This window comes from Beauveria bassiana (assembly GCF_000280675.1).
Source record: "Beauveria bassiana ARSEF 2860 unplaced genomic scaffold BBA_S00005, whole genome shotgun sequence".
Taxonomy (NCBI): domain Eukaryota; kingdom Fungi; phylum Ascomycota; class Sordariomycetes; order Hypocreales; family Cordycipitaceae; genus Beauveria; species Beauveria bassiana.
The window spans coordinates 434154-452555 of NW_007930840.1; the positions used below are offsets into that span (position 1 = coordinate 434154).

Consider the following 18402-nt stretch of genomic DNA (forward strand, 5'->3'; position numbering starts at 1 on the left):
TGGGCGATGGCTGAGCTTGACGCCGGCAAGACATAACCAGTAGGGTCCTGAGTGATGTCAGCAGAGAACGAGCGACAAACGCAGCAACCGGTTCTCGCCTGTCTACGTGTGGCCACGAGGCTTCTCTGTTGTACCAGTCCAGACTGACAGACATCTACGCGACGCTCTTCATTGTCATTTTCTTTTCTTGAATTTTTTCTTCTTTTTCTTCTTTTCTTCTTTTTCTTCTTTCGTCCTCCATAGTGGGTGTGTGCCATGTGTATGTATTCGCCGTCGTGGCCGCTTCTCGATGCGACCCCTCCACACTGGGATGCACCCGCTACATGTGCTCCTAAACACCTCGTGGTTCAATCGTTTCATAGAAACGCAATTATAATCTAAAACGAGTATCTTTCATTTACCTCGCTGCATTTGCAACAATAGCTCGGTAAACCAAAGCCACTTCCACACACCAGCTCCCAGTCGCCAAAACTATGGCTTCCATCACCTCCCCACTGCTTCGTTTAAACTCCTTCTCTGCCTCTTTCCTCCCCATCGCCCATCATCATCTTTATTCCCGTCACCGCAACTTGCGCCCAGCCAATGCTGCCGACATGCCGTGGTACGTATGCCTTTGAGAAACAACGCATTCACCGTTGCCCATTTTATTCAATTCATCTTGGGCACTTGGTCGAGGCTGTGAGCAGTATCCATACGGGGTGCTACCCAAAAGAGCCGGACCTGCACTTATTAGTCGTGATGATGCGTCAGCGTGAGATGGGCCCTAATTAGTGATGTGTTTTGTCTGTCAAAGCAAAACGCAGCTACGAGTGGCGCAGACAAGAGGGGGCAAAAAAAAAAATCAAGGTTTCGGCCTCGGCTTGACTCTATGATCTCAAGATTATTTCCATGGACAGATACGTGTTTGTCTGTGGCTGAGCTCAAAGGGGCGGCCCGAGATGCCTTTAAGGGAAAGCTGTACGCTGTTGGCTGCCTGGCTGCCAGCCGCCCGCAGTTTGGTGGGCAACACGCTGTATTGCGCTGTATCACCAGTGGATGCGGCGCATTTTGCGGTGCCTTGCGCTTGCAGCGGGCGGTTGTCGCTGAAACAAACTGTCTCTCGGGACTTTTTATAGGGACCGTCCTAGAAGGTTACAGGGCTTGCCAGCACTGCCGTGAGACCATCTGGCGGCCCTTCCGGCAATAAGCCAACCCAGGCCGACTTTCCCCTGTCGCTCATGCCCCGCAACTGCACGCGTTCCTCCTCCTTTCCCCCCTCCATTATCGCCATCGCCCAGCATCAATTATGCCCTATCCGGGTATGCTTTCATCGATACCGCCGACTTCACATCCAATGCCGCCCATTGCGCCCCTCTTTCCATCTCTTTGTTTCCCGTCTGGCCCTGTCCATGTCCAGCCAGCCTCATATCGCCCATGATGAGTCTCTGCCGATCGTCAATTAGCATCTCCTTTGACCTACCTCGCGCCCTGGCACGTCAAACGCCAGACTTTTCTGGCAGAGAGAAGGCGTCGATTGGCGCGGTTTGCGGCATGTACTTGCTGAATTCTATTTGCTTGCTTGATTGATTGATTGGACGATTGATGGAGTTCAGCGAACCTTTTCGGGCTAGTTACCACCACCACGCCGTGATTTAGTGTGGTGCGCCCTCCCCATCTGCATCCACATCCCCCAAGTTAGAGGCTTCGGCAAGTCGAGCCCTAGTTACATACCCAGCAAATATCATGAGCAAGCGGCAAGGGTCCCCTTTCCCGCATCTCATCAACAGCCTCGGGGGGGGTCTAGCCAGGACACACACTGCATGCCCTCATGCGGTCATCCCTGTGCTTGCTTTGGCAGTTCGACGCCACTGACCACCATCTTTCAATGCTTGCTCACTGATTTATCTGTGCAACAACAACCTCCACCAAGCTGGTCCCGTCTCCGCAACTGTTGCTACCCATTCGCCGTTCCTAGAGTTAGCCTAGTAGGTACGTATATCTATAGAACAAGGCCCGCCCTGTCACTCGAGATATGTTAGATTGCATTTGCTCGGCCAGACCATTATCGACTTTTCCCTCGTCCTTTGTCACTTGCTTCTTCCTTCATCGACACCACCTCAGCATACATCACCACAAAAGGCACAGCGCCTCTTCCTGCCTTTCTCCCTTCGCCATGGCTTCGTTTCAATCAAACGAATATGCCAACAAACACGACTCGGGCGTTGTCGCCGAACCCCTCGCTACCACCCCCACGAATGGCAGTTCCATCGACGTCGACGAGTATGGTCACCTTAGCCTCTGGCAGGCCATTAAGAAGTGGAATTGCGTCTTTTGGTACTCTCTGGCCATCTCCTCCACCATTCTCATGTTTGGCTACGATTTCGTCATTGTCGGCAACTCTTCGTCCATGCCCGCTTTCCAGTACGTCTTATCCTTGCTGCGCATCATTCTGACCCCAACTCCTTGCCAAGCAACTAACCAACCAACCTCTTGTCCAGGCAAGATTTTGGCGAATTCTATCAAGGCCGCTGGATAATCCCTTCGCTTTGGCTTGGCCTTTGGACTTTCATTTCTCCCGGCGGCATGATGTTTGGCTCTCTCTTTGTTGGCTATTTTCAGGATTGGTGTGGTCGCAAAGCCTCATTCTTCGTCTCTGCCATACTCGCTGCCATCGCCGTCGCCATCTGCTTCTGCTCTCAGTACCCTGACGATATTCTACACCGCCGCGGCACCTTTCTCGGCGGCAAGGGCGTTCAGGGTCTCGCACTCGGTATGATGATGACGACCTGCCAAACTTACCTCTCCGAGATCATCCCTCCCAAGCTTCGTGGCCCGCTCCTCGCCTTCTTTCCCATCTTCACCCTCATCGGCCAGCTGATCGGCGCCCTCGTCATTTACGGTCTCGTGTCCTCCCCAAATGGCTACGCCATCGCCTTTGCTACCCAATGGGTTTTTGCCGCCGTCGCCTTTGCCGTCTCTTTCATCATCCCCGAGAGTCCCATCTATCTCATCCGCAAGGGTCAAATCGAAAAGGCGCGCAGGGCCCAGCACAGGCTCGCCGGCCACGGCATCGATCCCGACCGCATGCTTGCCATTATGCAGCGCGACATTGAGCACGAAAACCGCCAGACGCCCGCCACCCTGACCGCTTGCTTTTCCAAGATTCAGCTGCGTCGAACCATGGTTGTCCTTTTCACCAGCGTGCTCCCTCAAATGTTTGGCCTCAGCCTCCTATCACAGGCTAGTTACTTTGGCCAAGTTGTGGGCATCGAAGCCAAGGTGAGCTTGGTCCTGCTCATTGCTGGTGTCCTCACCGGCTGCATTGCCAACCTTGTCAGCATGTGGTCCATTGGCCGCTTCGGCCACCGCACCCTCTCTCTCGTTGGCCTCACCGGCTGCGGTATTCTCTGGCTCAGCATGGGCATTGCTGGCAGCATCGCCCGCAACATGGCCGTCGCTTGGTTTTGCTCTGCTATTCTAATTCTTGTCACTGCATGCGCCGGTCTGACCGTCTGGCCTGCTACGTACGCCGTTGGCTCCGAAGTCTCGACGCTGCACCTACGTGCTAAGGCCCAAGGTGCCGGCTGGCTGTTTTCTAGCGCTTTCAGCGCCGGCTTTGGCCTTGGCCTTCCCTATATCTACAATCCCGATGCCGGTGACCTGCGCGCCATGGTTGGGTACGTCTTTGCCGCTTTTTGTTTCATCAGCCTTGTCATCACTTGGCTGTACGTGCCCGAAATGAAGGGCCGCACCGCGTCCGAGATTGATCGCATGTTTGACCTCAACCTCAAATCAAAGGACTTTAAGCATTGGCGAGCCGATGTCAGCCTTAAGAGCGATAAATACTCGGGTTCGAGCTCAGTATAGGCTGATTTGATTGACCTTTAGCCGGCGAGGAAATGATTGATGACATTTAGCGACTTGTAAATATACACGAGCAGATTTCCCATATAGCGATTGATTATACATTCTGATCTTGGTCCTATGATAACCCTGAACGAGATTCAATTAAACAGTTGAACTTAGAACCTCTGGCCCTTTCACCCACTCCGTACCACATTTCTTCGAGCAGTGTAGTGCCACTCAGTGTTAATAGTACTGAACTAATTGCTGAGCTATGGAGGCGGGCATTCATTGGCTTGCTTGAGATTCTCTGCGACAGCTTGATATCTATCACTAGACTGGCCGAAGGCACATAGAAGGCCAAATTGCGCATTGCGGTGGGTGTCTTTTGCAGTGATCAGATCCCCTTGTCTATCAAGCAGGTCGCCCAGATTTATCAAAACTCGTAGCGCTAACAGTGGCCATGCACGTTACAAACGCGTGAATCATATGGTGAACCCCACGTGCCCACTGAAGCACATCTCGACGTCGTCTAGCTTACCTTGGTCGACGCAAAAAAGACCAAGATTGTTGACAGTCTCAAGCGTAGAAGCATGGGGTCGATCTACTCGTAAAGCTGAGTAGAAGGAAAAGGAAACCTCACGGGGGGGAGGCAAGATTCACCAGCGCTCTTGCAATCAGCCGATAATGCAGGGCTGGACTTATCGTTGGGCAAAGCGCCAACCGATGGACCAACGGCAAGTCTAGTAATGACACACGAACTAACAGTCTGGTCTGACAACGACGGACCGACTCAGTCTCTCAGGCGTCCAGACCAATCTTTTTGGGCTGCTGGGAGCGCTGGCCACATATATGTGCAAAAAGAAGAGCTTCGTGCCTGATCTGAGCGGACCGCCTCGCCCAGCGAAGCTACAAGCGGTAGGGCTGCTTTCTCGAATACCCCCCTTCAGCCTAGCATTCCCGAACGGACTGTCACAATATTAACGCACATTCTTGCCAAATATTTCCACAGAAAATTTACGATTTATCTATCAAAAAATTTAGTGGTGACGATGCGAAGCGTGTGCATCGCAGTAATGCAGTGCTTAGAAGCTACAAAGAGTTAATCAACACATTTCGGGGTATGCAAAGGCCATCTACCCACTAGGTATCGGCGATGCCGCCACTCCGTTCTAATTATACAACCGCGGTCTCACTTCTGTATTCAACTAGTAGTGTTTTTCTGTTTTCTTAATATTACTATTCGTTCAGGATTTCTATAGCCCGAGGCGAAGCGACTCCTAACTAGTTTGGGAAAAAATGATTTCACTCGTTCCGAGTCCACTCGGATACAAAGCATAAAAACCTTCTATAAGCGTCGAAATAAAGTAGAATCTCGTTTAAAGCGCCCCGATCGCGTTCTTTTTATTCTATAATTTAAGAGATGGGGCTATTATCGAGGCTCAGATGTGGACATTTTAAGGGAGACCCTGAAATAAATGTGCTCTTGCCAACTCTTCTTGATTCTCACACGTCGGCTCATACCATAACCCAGCAGTTTCTCACACTACTTGGCGGATTTCTGTCGTGGATATGAATGTAAGCTTCAGAAATAGATTCGAGAATACTGCAAAAAGAAGCAGCGGGTGGGTGCTCGTGTACTATTAAAGTACGGGTAATAGCTACTTACACTTTGGCCTTTTTCATGAGATCAGCTCATGTAGTTCGATCTCTAATCGGGAGCGCCACTCCCCTAGCCCTTACTTTTCACTACCCACCAGGACATACATATCAAGCTTGGCAGATAGTAGCCTCCTCTAATGCCGGTCCCATTAAGCGCGCTGCGCTGACTCGGTATAAGTTGTGACTTGAAACACATGCGTCGGCAGCGGACTCGCGATCCCGCCTTTGCAGCTGTAGTCTGTATCGCCATCTCATTTTTATTGAGAGACAAGCCAACTTTACGAGCTGCCATTTATACACGCGGCAATCATTGAAGCAACTTAGACATCCACACCCACTCTCGCGAATGGCTGTTCCTTTTCTTGACTCTCCGAGAAACGTCGCGGCTGTTCATGTCTACGCTGCCGCTATCCGAAAAGACAACGATTTCCGACAGAAGCAGGCCGAGTACTGTACCAACAACAAGCTTGGCCTGCACGAGTCCGCTTGCAAGTTTCTTGTTGCGCAGTGTGCCTCTGAAAACCAAGATGCCACGAGCTTTGATGCTATCGCCGAGTGCGTCGAGTACCGCGTCTAGCCACGACAGGAGAGTTGCTAGTGGTGAATCACAAGCGCGGTATCAATCGTTTGACGGTCGAGCATGGAAGTCGTAGGCTTCATACGCAGCTGGGAATAGATAGATACAGCAGAGGGCATAATTTTAGCCATTGGGCGAATACGGACTTGCTCTACAGCATATTTGTTACTTTCTTAGATCAACGTTAGTGTCTCTTGGTTTGCCATTTGGACACCTAGCATAGGATCCAACTTTATTACAGTTTCATTTCATTTTTTATAACGGGTGGTAGAAGACTAGCAAGTGATCTGAAAAAGTAAACTCTACTGTATTAAGAGTAGGCTTTGATTACTTTCCGCCTAAAACAAGCATCCTGTAGTTCATGCCGTCGGCGTTTGTTAGTAGTACAGCTCGCGGCTTTTCGACATTTGTGATGAGCCGGGTAGATTTGCCCGCGCTTTTCTCAGGTATGCCACAATTGATGAGGTTGCGAAAGCCAGAGATGGAACAGGTCAAGCTAGCTGATGTGAGGGGGGTCATGGGTCCGGAAAGAGCCGTGACCCCATCGTCAAACCACCACCATTGCAGGGGAACAAGGGGGACTGGGTTTCTGCGATGTTCACCGCCATCGGTTCCGGAACGGAGATGGTCAGTTTGACAAATTTTCGTGAATTGCAACAAACACAACGAGGTCAGAATACAAGCAGAGAGCGTCGTCTAATCTGTTGGGGATGAGAATAGGTTAGCGCGACATGGTCATGTGGAGGGAACGCAGAGCTAGGAAAAGGGCGAGGAAGAGACGCAAATGGCGGAAAATCGATATTTGACGAAACAAATGGACAAGTCTGATAGATAATGAATCGTCTGCGCTGTCTTGTCTGTACGCATTAGGAAAGTCATATTTTTTTAGTAGCGCCGACATGCAGAGATGGGGTGCCGCCCGGCAGGCCGCACTAGTTCTGTTGGAGTCGGATTCGAAGATGCAGACTGCGTTTCTAGTGGTCAACGGCATAAGCAGTGAGGGACTGCAGTGAGATGAACGCGTCGGCCGGTGCGCGCATCGAGGCAATGAAAGCAAGGACACCGCGGCAGGTGACCAAGTGTCGATCCTGGGGAACGTTGATGCCAATCTGGGGCCGACCAGGCCGGTGATAGCTAGATAATCAATGAAGGGGGCAAGATAGAGCCTTGTTTGCTTGCTGGTGTGCTGACGGCGCAGCGCGGTTACGAGCCGCGATGGCTGTGTGGCTGGGAGGCTGGGTGCGCGGTCCGGAGGGGGCAGAGCGATAGCACCTGATTGTGCTTGGATTTTTTATTGTCGCTTGATTTGCTGGTTCAACAGACTAATGCGTAGCTATCGCAATTAGGCAGGGAGATGGGCAGGCAACCTGGGAGATTTGGCGGAGCATCCCCACGGGGGAGCTGCGATGATGATGCGGGACGCGGAGGATGCATAGGCATGGTTCTTTATTGATCAGTGAGGGGAAAATGGTTGGAGTCGTATCTGGCTGAAATGAGCAAGACGCCACGCGACAGCGCTCTCCCGATAGCAGGCATGCGTTATCAATTTATCAAGGTGCCCTCCTTTTTTTTTTATCGGCGTAGGCCCTGAGTCGTTGCCAAGCGCCAAGTAAGTTACCGACGGCGCAGCTTATGTAAGGCACCTGCCTACCTAGTCATTGCTCAACGTCTTTTTTCTATCCGTTGTCGCTTTCGTTCCCTGAGGGTACTTTGCAGCATAGTTAGAACATGCTGATATTATAGAACCGCCGAAAATACCGATTGATTTCCGAGATAGATTAATGCACGCTCTTATTATGGGCAATGGGCAGCGAATAAAAGACTAGGTAAAATGGGTGGATGAATCACTTTTTATCCACTTGCCTCGAGGCTTGCAGGGGTTTACAGCACGCTCTGCGCCCATTTACCGTTTATCTACACCAACGCTTTCAGGCCTCGAACCCCACTAAATATGGTCTTCTTTGGCGGTCCGCTCCACTGTATTCGTAGCGGGCAGATGCCACTTTTTCCCTTCCTCCGACTCGACCCCAACTCCATTTTCTTATTTATCGCGGCGCGCCCTTTCGCCCACGCCCGTGCCGTTATCAATTGCTGCCTTTTTTTAAATTCTATTTTTTCTTCTTCTTCCCTTTTCCTTCTGTTTCCCCATTCTTTGATTTGATTTTTACTTATCTTCTCCAATATAAACTTCGCTGCTGCGATAATTGCGTCGGCGACGTTGCCGCGAGAAAACGAATGAACCGACCCCAACAACAACCAACCATCACCACCACCAACGTCAACTTATTACCACCGCGCTGAGTCACAACCAACCCACCGCGTCAAACACCATGGAGGACCGGCGCGCCTCGGCCCAGCAGGCCGACATTGCGCTCGCCAGCCTCGGCTACAAGAGCGAGCTCCCGCGCAACTTAAAGATGATGTCCGTCCTCGGCCTCTCATTCGCCATCATGGCCGTCCCCTACGGCCTGTCCACTACAATGTCCTACTCGCTCGTCAACGGCCAGTCCGTCACCGCCCTCTACGGCTGGTGCTTCGTCTCCGCCATCTCCCTCTGCATCGCCGCCTCCCTCGCCGAGATTTGCGCCGTCTACCCGACCGCCGGCGGCGTCTACTACTGGAGCGCCATGCTCGCCAGCCGCCGCTGGGCGCCCCTCGTCAGCTTCGTCGACGGCTGGCTCACGCTCGTTGGCAACTGGACCATTACCCTCTCCATCAACTTTGGCGGCGCCCAGCTCATCATCTCCGCCATTTACATGTTTAACGAGAATTACGTCACAAAGTCCTGGCACACCGTGCTCGTCTTTTGGGCCCTCATGCTCGTCTGTGCCGCCATCAATGCCTTTGGCTCCAGGTACCTCGACGTCATCAACAAGGTCTGCATCTACTGGACCGGCGCCAGCGTCATCATCATTCTCGTCACGCTGCTCTCCATGGCAGACACGCGCAACTCTGGCCGCTTCGTCTTTGCGCACTACGACAGCTCCGAGAGCGGCTGGCCCGCCGGCTGGTCCTTTTTTGTCGGCCTCCTCCAGCGTACGTCTACACGAGGTCCCTCGCAATCATCACTTACACTAATATAAATCAGCCGCCTACGTCCTCACTGGCTACGGCATGGTCGCCTCCATGTGTGAAGAAGTGCAAAATCCCGAGCGCGAGGTTCCCAAAGCCATTGTCCTCTCCGTCGCTGCCGCCGGCGTCACCGGCCTATTCTACCTCGTTCCGCTCCTCTTTGTCATCCCCGAAGTCAGCGCGCTCCTCAAAGAGGCCACCGAAAAGGCCGCCGGCCAGCCCATTGGCATCATCTTCAAGCACGCCACGGGCTCCGCCGGCGGCGGCTTCGGCCTCCTCTTCCTCATCCTCGGCATCCTCATGTTCGCCGGTATCGGTTCCCTCACCGCGGCCTCCCGCTGCACCTACGCCTTTGCTCGCGACGGCGCCATTCCCGGATACAAGCTCTGGCGTCGCGTCCACTCCCGCCTCGACATGCCCATCTGGTCCCTCGCCCTCTCCACCGCCGTCATCTCCCTCCTCGGCTGCATCTACTTTGGCTCCCCCACCGCCTTCAACTCCTTCACCGGCGTCGGCACCATCTGCCTCTCGGCCTCCTACGCCGTCCCCGTCATCGTCAACCTCGCCCAGGGCCGCGTCGCCGTCAAGGACTCGCCCTACTCGCTCGGCCGCTGGGGCGTCGTACTCAACGGCGTCTGCGCCGTCTGGATCTTCTTTGCCATTGTCATCTTTTCCATGCCCAGCGCTCTGCCTGTGCAAGCCGATACCATGAACTACGCCTCGGTCGTGTTTGCGGGCTTTGCCGCGATTGCCGGCCTCTGGTATCTGGTGCATGCGCGACACAATTTTACGGGCCCGCCTGTACTGCGGAGCGATTCAGTCGGCGCCACGGATGGCGTGGCGCCGCAGGATTCCAATACTGACTCTCCAGAGTATGAAAAGGAAGTCAAGTAATTCTTCTTTTTTTGGTTTATAATTTTGTTCTAGCTTTTTCTCGTACATTATCAATAGCAGTACATATCGATACATGCACGTGCCGACTTGCAAATGTCAATTCCATCATTGCTTCGTTATATCTTCCCTACATGAAGGTCTTGATCCTGGTATATACAAGAAGGCTCTCTCTACCCTCGCCGTCTTCACCACACTTTTTCTTCTATCGCCATGTCTTGATCAAACGCTAATGGTGCGGAAAATGGAAAACTCCTCACCCGTGGCCACCAGACTACCCGGAATCTGCGGATGCCAGTGCAGCTCCTTGACACCCTTTAGATAGTGCACAAACAGCAGCTGCGGCGGCACATCCTTGACGCCGGCGGTATCCTTGCTCTCCTCATCATCCAGCTCCACCGCCAGATCCCACAGCGTCACCGTGTTGTCCGCCGCCGCCACGGCCATGATGGAATCGTCCGTGGGGTGCCACTCTACGCTCGTCACCTGCTCCTTGTGGAAATCAAAGCTGGCCAGCGGCTGCGGTTTATCCGTGCCCGTCGTCTTCCACTGGCGCAGATCCCACACGCCCCAGGTGCCGTCGTCGGCGCCCGTGCTGAGCAGGTGCGACGTCTGCCGCGACCACGAGATGACATTGACGTCGTAATTCGAGACTTGCACCGTCAGCGCGGGGCTGCGCGATTTCGATCGGATGTCCCAGATGCGCACGCTGCCGTCGGCCGAGCACGACGCAAACACCGACTGCTCCGACGGCGACCACTGCAGGTCCTCGACGCTCGACGTGTGGCCTGCAAACGGCCGGCTGTCCGTGACCCAGCCGCCGCCGTCGGTGCGCGTCGTTTGGTAGATGAGGCCGTCGTTGTCGCCCGTTAGCAGCTTGCCGTTGGGGTGGTGCGGCGACCAGTCGAGCGCGTAACCCTCGGACTTATGCGCGCGAATCGTCGACACAGGCTTGTTCTGCGCGGCGCTGATGACGGTCCCCGGCGTGTCAAACGACGCCAGGTGCGGCGTCACGTCGTGGATGAAGACGTTGGTCGACTCGGTCATGGTGGCCGCCAGTGTCGTCGGCGCGCGGCCGGGCTCCGACGAGGGCACCTGGTGGGTGCGGATGCGGTTGGTCGTTGACGTCAGCGGGATGCTCTTGGACTCGAGGATCGGTTCGGTGTCCTCGTCGTCGTCGTCAGAGTCGGACTCGCCGTCGCCGTCCTTGTTCATCCTCGACAGACCGGAAAACTTAATCACCATGAGCTGGTTGTCGTTGACCTTTTTGTAGTCGGCCTGCGTGCCCGTCACCGTGTACATGGTGGCCGGATACGCCTTGCGGTTGTCGCCCAGTCCGTCCCTGACAATGTCAAACGACAGGCACGGCCACGGCGTCGTCAGATTGTGCAGCATTTCGTACGTCGTCGGGTCCGGCGTCAGCACCTGGCCGGGCTCGAGCTTGTGCCGGCCAACGATAAAGGTGCCCTGGTCGACGTCCATGGCAGCGGCTGCGAGAATTAGCAACTGATCCAGAGAAGAATAAGGGATAATCGTACCTTCTTCGGCTTCACGCTCAGCATCGGGGCGGCCGTCTACGCCAGCCTCGATAATTTCGTCTTCGCTCTCAAATTCGTCCTCGTACTCGTCTTCAAAGTCGCCCATTTCCTTGTCGTCAATGTCCATTTTCTCAGGACGGTCGCCCCCCTTCAGAGGGGTGCCGTCGTGCCCAATCTCGGCCGCACGCTTCGACATGCTGAAATTTACGCAAAATCACTGTTAAGTGCAAGGGATCGCAAGAAGACTGACTGCTGAAATTTTGGTGGTCCAACTCTTATCGTCTTATCCGTTGATACTTTTTGCCCCGCCATCGAAAAGTTTTGCTGTGATGGAGAGATGGTGGTGCTCCCCGCTATGTGTGGCTGTTGTGGCGCGTACGTGGCGGTGCACCTCTACGAAGTAATACCAATACGGGATATATGAACGTACCTATATTTGATAATAATTTATTATAGGGCCTAATTCACATCAATGAAGCTGTGGATCCGCATTTTTACTACTCAGTACGACAGGATGCATTCACTGACAACATAAACGGACACGCCACTTCTACAGCTGCCATGAACAGCACCTGGCTGGACCTACCAAAACATTGACCATCAATTCACTCAAAGGCTATCTTGATACATCATGGCTACAAAAATGGCACCAGTCCTTGCCATTTCCATTGAGAACCAATCTCGGTTTGATGAAATGTATGCCCCGCTCCTGACGGTTATCAAGTCCAAGACAGAGTTCCAGCAGACTGAGGATGCTACATCTGCGCTGCGACTCTTGTCCCAGCGCCCTCCGCCCTCGACCGTTCTGATTACCGATCAGGCCTTGACTCTCCCCGAGAATGCCGCGGTTTGGACTGCGGTCTTGAACTATGTCGCGGGCGGGGGCACAGTTGTCATCATGGGCTTCTTCTCGAGCTTTGTGCTACCAGACAATATCAAGCCCTTCTTTACCCGCGCAGGCTTGCCCTGGGCTAGGGGGACATATCAGCGCACGACTCTGACGATCAACAAAGCGGCAGCAGCGGCCGCGGGGGTCAACATCCAGAAGTTGCCTCAGAACTACAGTCAGAAAGCTCTGTTTGTAAGCAATGTCGCGGCGGAGGATATGCTATACAGGACCGACGACAACTCGGTTCTGGAGTCTCGAGTGTTTGCGCCAGAAAGCGCTCACGTTCCTGGTGAGACTGCTGTGGCGCTGGCCAAAGTCGGAGCTGGGAGGCTCGGATACGTGGGCGACGTGAATGCAGAGCATGGGTCGCATGCTGTTGTCCTGGCCATATGTGGGCTGCTCTGATTGATGTACGAGGGAAGTCGGGGACCGGGCCGCTACCCGTGTAATTACGATTTTAGGTTCTCGGCTATTGGAAGCATTGAACGAAACGCTGTGTATGCCCTAAAAACATGAATGTGGTGGTTGTGTTTGCTGCGAGGAGCAAGACCTTTTCGCCGGGGCGCACGCTAGCGATGCACATTGTTGGGTGTACTACTATGTCGACACGAAGCGACTTGACAGCGCAGTCACAGTGGACCCTCGGAAGACTGACTGTGGATTTTGGATTTGCTCGAATATATGTTATTATGATGTGTTGGCAAATGCAAATGCATGCGCTGCATTTCGCTACCAGCCTGCGATGGAGCGATGGGGGGGCTTGAATCGAGGAGGCGGGAACTGTCAGCTGCCATGTGCTCGTATGCCGATTAGTTGGCATGACCTTACGTTGATAAAACTGCGGCTGTCAAAACTGCCGTGATTCTACGTACTCTCCCAAGAAAAGATGGACGCCCATCCTTGAAGTGCATGGTCACATATCGCGTCCTCGCAAGGTCTACTTACGGCGGCGAGCCCACCACGACAGCAATATTGCATCAGAGCCGCACGAGCCTGCAGGAAGGCTGTATGGCCAGCGGCTAACAAAAAATATGACTGGCGTGCCCTCTTCAGCTCATGCAGCCGGTCACTCAGCTATAAACTTGTTTTCAAGAACCCCTCAAGCCCCTCTAGACTCTAGTGGTGTACTGTGGTTACATTGCCAGTTGACAAGGACAACATGCAGGAAGTCTGTTGATCATCCAGGCGCTAAATATCGATTGAGAACATCCCGAGAATATCTCAGAAGTTGTGATAAAATACTACTTGCTTATATACGAAGTAATTTCATGTGGCTACACAGAAAGAAAAATCTCTCGCATTTCTAAAAGTAGTACACCACTGATTTCCGTAGATCAGGAGATTCTGGATCCTATCGTGAAGCCTTGACATTTCACAGTAGCCGATATGCTTCTGCTTGTGTCCCCACAATCTACTCCTTGAACAGATTATCAATGTCTTCATCAGTGATTTCTGCAAATACGGGATCCGCATCAGTCCCTGTCCTTTTGACAAGAGCCTCGAGAATATGAGTAAGCTCCTCGCTTGCCTTGCGAACACGGAGTCGGACCAGGCCCAGGCTCGATTTGCTGTCAAACAGCACGACTAGGACAACGCGATTCCCAACAAGTTGAATGTGAACGTTGCTTCTTTCGCCCTCGGAGAACTTTGTCGCAAATTCGTTTTCTTTGAGAAGCTTCGCAAATCCGCCCGCCGGGACGTTGTTTTCTGCAGTGAGGCTTGCAAGAGACGTGGTGTCCAGATTGTCAACATCTCCGCTTGCGGCACAAAGCTCCCCCTTATTATCGACAATGAATGTTACTTTTGCATTGGCGTCCTTCACGAGACGATCCACGACGCCCTGAATCTGATTAAATTCCTCCGCGTTCCTGAGAGAGTTTGCCATGGCTCCGTTTTGTCCGCGGTGTTTCACTTTGAGAACCTAGTCGAGATAGGAAAGTATAGATTGTAGAGATATGAAGTTTAGTATGTTTGCAAATGTACGAGATTTCGGCCGAAGCTCCCTTTATATAAAGATTGGCAAGATTATAAATATCGGGTTTTCCTTCTGCCTCAATCCGTCACCTGGGTAGCAAAACAACTTGCTGATCTCTGCCCAAATACTCAGGTGTTTCGGAAATACCGGGTCTATCAATTACAGTGGTGACGACTAGTGAAAACGCACGCTCAGCCCGGGAAGATGGGAGGAAGAATTGTATTGTCAAGTTTCCGAGGACACAAGACTGTAACTTGCCAGTTATACATATTGAATCGGGCATCTTTGTTATCCTTGGGCTGTCGCTGCGCGATCGGACCGAAAATCAATACAGCGATGCCGTCCCGCAAAAGCAGTTATCAAGAGGGTCTCACTTCAGCTAAGCCAATTTTCCAGTTGCTAGGCAATGTTGCCGTGCACGGCATGCTGTGCCGTCGGGCATCGTTGTGATGTCACCGCGAGACCCTCATTCTACTCCTCACAGTGAACTCTATATCATTCTCCCGGGCCAATGTCTTGGGCATGTGAATGTCTCATGGTATATTTTCGGTCCGTCTATCCGTACTTTGGGATGGCAACGCTGTCGAGGTGTAAAAATACGGCAAGTACGGCTTGTCTTTGAAGGCCATTTTAGTACTTTGTACAAATCAGTACCATGAGAAATGAGTATTCCCAGTATTTTACCAACTGATAATCTTCTGACAGGACACAATAAAGTCATGCGAATAGATCTTTTACTAGAGAACCAACTTAACATTAATAGCCCAACGTTTGATTCAACAAGTATGCTAATACAGCCGCGCGCAACGCTTACTTGGAGCTGAGCCGGGCCTCTACACACCACCTGGCAGAGTCCCTACGATTAGGAAAAAAAGAGCAATCAAGCTAAGAACCACAATGTAGAAAATAAAAAAAATGAATTTGCCTTCGGTTTTATTTCGAGAAATTTTGATGATGTTTTTGCGTCTGTGGGTTCAAGTAAGAGCAGATCTATATCTGCGGCCGCGGGAATTGAACCTGACGAACGGCGCCGAAAACCTGTACAGATACTTGAACAGCACCGGATCCAGTAGCCCGCACGAACCGGTTACCAAGCCGGCCTCGATATCCCCTCTACTGCAGCACTGAGGGCTACACCACTCTGGGGGTAGGGCTCGATCCTGCCACAGACGACTTCATTCTTAACGCCATCGACCACTGGCCAGAATCATTGAGAAATCATGTAGGACTTCGATTCTGGAGAGTCATACGTAAATACACAGGCTTCACACGTTGTCTAAGTGCGGCCAAGCGGAATCCCCCGGGAGAGATTTGAGTACGCGTTAGGTTTTTGGCTAAGGGAAGTAGCAGCAAGAGCCGCCAGTTCAGGGGACTTGAACTGCGTTCTTTCGAAGCGGAACTTCTCTCCAAATTCGCCATCTTCAGCAGCCTTGTCAGTGCTGACACGCTCCTTGGTCGTGCATGTGCAAATGGCCATGCCGAAGCGGCCAAGTAGCTGTTCAGGAAGGCCCCGAGGACGGCTTTTATGGCAAATCATACTGGTGATACTCCGTGGCATGTAAGTGCCCGAAATGGCCACCTATCTGTTCTGGCAACGCTCTGCTGTGAGCTAGGAGCAAGCAGTGTGCTCAAAGCAATGTGGCACCCCGGCCTCGACAAGATCAGGCTCTCGGACGTGGAGAATCTCACTAAAGAGAACGAAGAGGCTATCTATGCGCCTCAGATTCTTTTGGATACAGTTTCCATTGCTCGTTCTGTAAAGCCTTCTGCTCTGCTTCAACTGCCACCTCAGGATGCCGTTCAAAGAACTCAGACTCTGCCTGATCCGAGTCAGCGTTCAAGTGCTTTCGCAAGTATTCCATGAAAGCTTCATTCAAGTCTCCCGGATGACGTATTAGCCTGGCAAAGAAGAAGTCAAGGTTAAACTTGCTTCCATTATACCACTGACGACATAGTCTCTCATGTCTCGGTTGACTGAACAGTGTCTTGACAAATGTAAGGCTCAGCTGTCGAAAGTTTTGCTTAGGATATATCACCCACAAGGGTGGTGTAAAGAGTTGCGCCGGAATAGTGTGAGCGAATTCCCAATCAATGATTCCTGTGATGCGTAGCTCCTCGTCAACCAAAATGTTGCATGGTTGTAAGTCGGGTTGGTGCAAAACAAAGGGGCCAGATTCCCTGTGCGACTGAAAAAATTCTCGAAATGGCTCCCGCAAGGTATGGAGCGCGAAGAGCTCATAACGGCAGTCGGCTACTGAAAAGTCTGGCGCAGGTTCGGCGACATGACGAACCAATACATCGTATTGTAAGCTCATATACTCCTTGGCAGATGTACAAGGCGGCTGCTCAAGCTGATACTTGTCCGCTGAGAATGAGAGAATATTACCCACTGCGGGCTTATCATCTGTCGTAGGCATCAAAGAGCCGATTGCTGGAAATTCAAGGTCGCGCAGCTCTTGGAGGTAACCGATCAATTGCAGAAAAAAGCGACGTTGAGTGGCATCATCAGCTTCCGCCAGCCGCTCCAAGCGATCGTCGGTAAGAGGACTACCAGGAACGAGGTCGGAAATGAGGAACATTTGGCGCGATGTTTCATCGTCGGTCAATACCGCATCGTTTCCAACAGCGTGGAGCGCCGGGACTGGGATTTTCGTATTGGCGTAAACATATCTGCACCACGGTTACTAATTATACCTGGAACCGGGAGAAGATATTGGTTAGTTACTTGAGTGTTGCGGCCTCGCTTTGGAGCTTCTCCCATGGCTTGTGCAGCCTGGGCTCGATGGGAACGCGGACAGCCCAACGAGTCCCGCATTGCGTGAACTCGACGAAAAAACACACGTTGAAGCTCCCGTTGAGACGATTAAACACTCGACAGTCCTTGCCATTGTTGTATAGCGAAGCAAGAGCTGCGACGGCGGTGTGCTTGAGTGATGCAATATATTCGTCGCGATCAAGTTTGGCGGGCAAACGGAGCTGCTGGGGGAGTTTGGTCGTGAAGTTCCCGTGTTCGAGGTCAGCGACGCTATGGCAGTTTGGGGCCAAAAGCGAAGGAAAAGAGGTTTTAGAATAGTCCATAGATATTGCAGTGGCTGATTGAATCCGAATTATTATTGGATGACCATTCTCGAAAGGCTGTGAGTTTGTTGGTAGGGAAAAGGCGGTTATATCTAACATGCCCCCTTATGGCTGGTGGCCAGCCAATCATAACATGCCCCTGAGACGATGCTGTAATCGCCGCTATAGCTTTTAGGATATCGAGATTGATCTACCGTCACTTAATAATCCGGATACAAGCGTTCTTTTCTGATTCGCGAAAACTATACACTAACTAGGGACAAGACTTCTATCTGAGACGAAACTTGACGTCGCTATTCCTTTGACTGTCGGGTAGGAGCTTTGAGGTCACTTACAGGGGTTCTGACAATCGTACGTGGAGCAGATCCACAGGTAATTAATCATCATCATGAATTAGATTAAACTTAAAGTACTATAATTTTCTAAAGAATAAGATAGCTATATCGGCCCTGGTATCGGAGTGCAGCCTTATCATAGGACCTATACTTTAGTGGCGTCCACTTTTGAAGCCTTGGGTGGTATGCTAGCTCCGCCTTTTACTCTTCCCATTTGCAACTACCTCGCAGCCTCTCTATAAAATCAGTCGAGCAATACGCTGTGACGGTACGCATCGCAGCCCCTTGAGAGATCAACAGATACTATTCATTACCTGTGACTACTCCCAGCTTGCACTGCTCGGGCATACCACCGCAGACACATCGCCGTGATGGGAAGCGCTGTGGCTCCTAGACGTGCATATTCGTGTGATGCACAGAGTCACTTGACACTCTATAGTCACTGAAATGATATAACCTGCATTTCAGCAACGGCTCGGAGCCTGTGAAAATGTGAGCGCTTGCAGCTCTGGGCCCACCGGCCATGTGTGGCGGATCAAAAAGAGAGCAGTGCCTGCCAACAC

At 52.1% G+C, this 18402-nt stretch overlaps 6 protein-coding genes across 6 annotated transcripts; 3 read left to right on the forward strand and 3 right to left on the reverse strand.

The window, feature by feature from the left end:
- Positions 1–2152: 2152 nt before the first annotated feature.
- Positions 2153–3846, forward strand: BBA_02429 (alpha glucoside transporter; the record flags this gene model as incomplete). Its single annotated transcript, XM_008597526.1, has 2 exons — positions 2153–2400; positions 2478–3846. The coding sequence occupies 2 exons, from the start codon at positions 2153–2155 to the stop codon at positions 3844–3846; spliced, it is 1617 nt and encodes a 538-aa protein (XP_008595748.1).
- A 4545-nt stretch (positions 3847–8391) lies between these two features.
- On the forward strand, positions 8392–10027 carry BBA_02430 (amino acid permease; the record flags this gene model as incomplete). The annotated part of the gene is made up of 2 exons (XM_008597527.1): positions 8392–9097; positions 9150–10027. The coding sequence occupies 2 exons, from the start codon at positions 8392–8394 to the stop codon at positions 10025–10027; spliced, it is 1584 nt and encodes a 527-aa protein (XP_008595749.1).
- Positions 10028–10246: 219 nt separating this feature from the next.
- On the reverse strand, positions 10247–11758 carry BBA_02431 (ribosome assembly protein RRB1; the record flags this gene model as incomplete). The annotated part of the gene is made up of 1 exon (XM_008597528.1): positions 10247–11758. One exon carries the CDS (start codon positions 11756–11758, stop codon positions 10247–10249), a length of 1512 nt encoding a protein of 503 aa, XP_008595750.1.
- Positions 11759–12193: 435 nt separating this feature from the next.
- Positions 12194–12856, forward strand: BBA_02432 (triacylglycerol lipase; the record flags this gene model as incomplete). Its single annotated transcript, XM_008597529.1, has 1 exon — positions 12194–12856. One exon carries the CDS (start codon positions 12194–12196, stop codon positions 12854–12856), a length of 663 nt encoding a protein of 220 aa, XP_008595751.1.
- A 1006-nt stretch (positions 12857–13862) lies between these two features.
- BBA_02433 (putative GTP release factor) lies at positions 13863–14336 on the reverse strand (the record flags this gene model as incomplete). Its single annotated transcript, XM_008597530.1, has 1 exon — positions 13863–14336. The coding sequence occupies one exon, from the start codon at positions 14334–14336 to the stop codon at positions 13863–13865; it is 474 nt and encodes a 157-aa protein (XP_008595752.1).
- Positions 14337–15702: 1366 nt separating this feature from the next.
- Positions 15703–17504, reverse strand: BBA_02434 (phosphotransferase enzyme family protein; the record flags this gene model as incomplete). The annotated part of the gene is made up of 3 exons (XM_008597531.1): positions 15703–15946; positions 16164–17096; positions 17152–17504. The coding sequence occupies 3 exons, from the start codon at positions 17502–17504 to the stop codon at positions 15703–15705; spliced, it is 1530 nt and encodes a 509-aa protein (XP_008595753.1).
- Between the last annotated feature and the right edge of the window lie 898 nt (positions 17505–18402).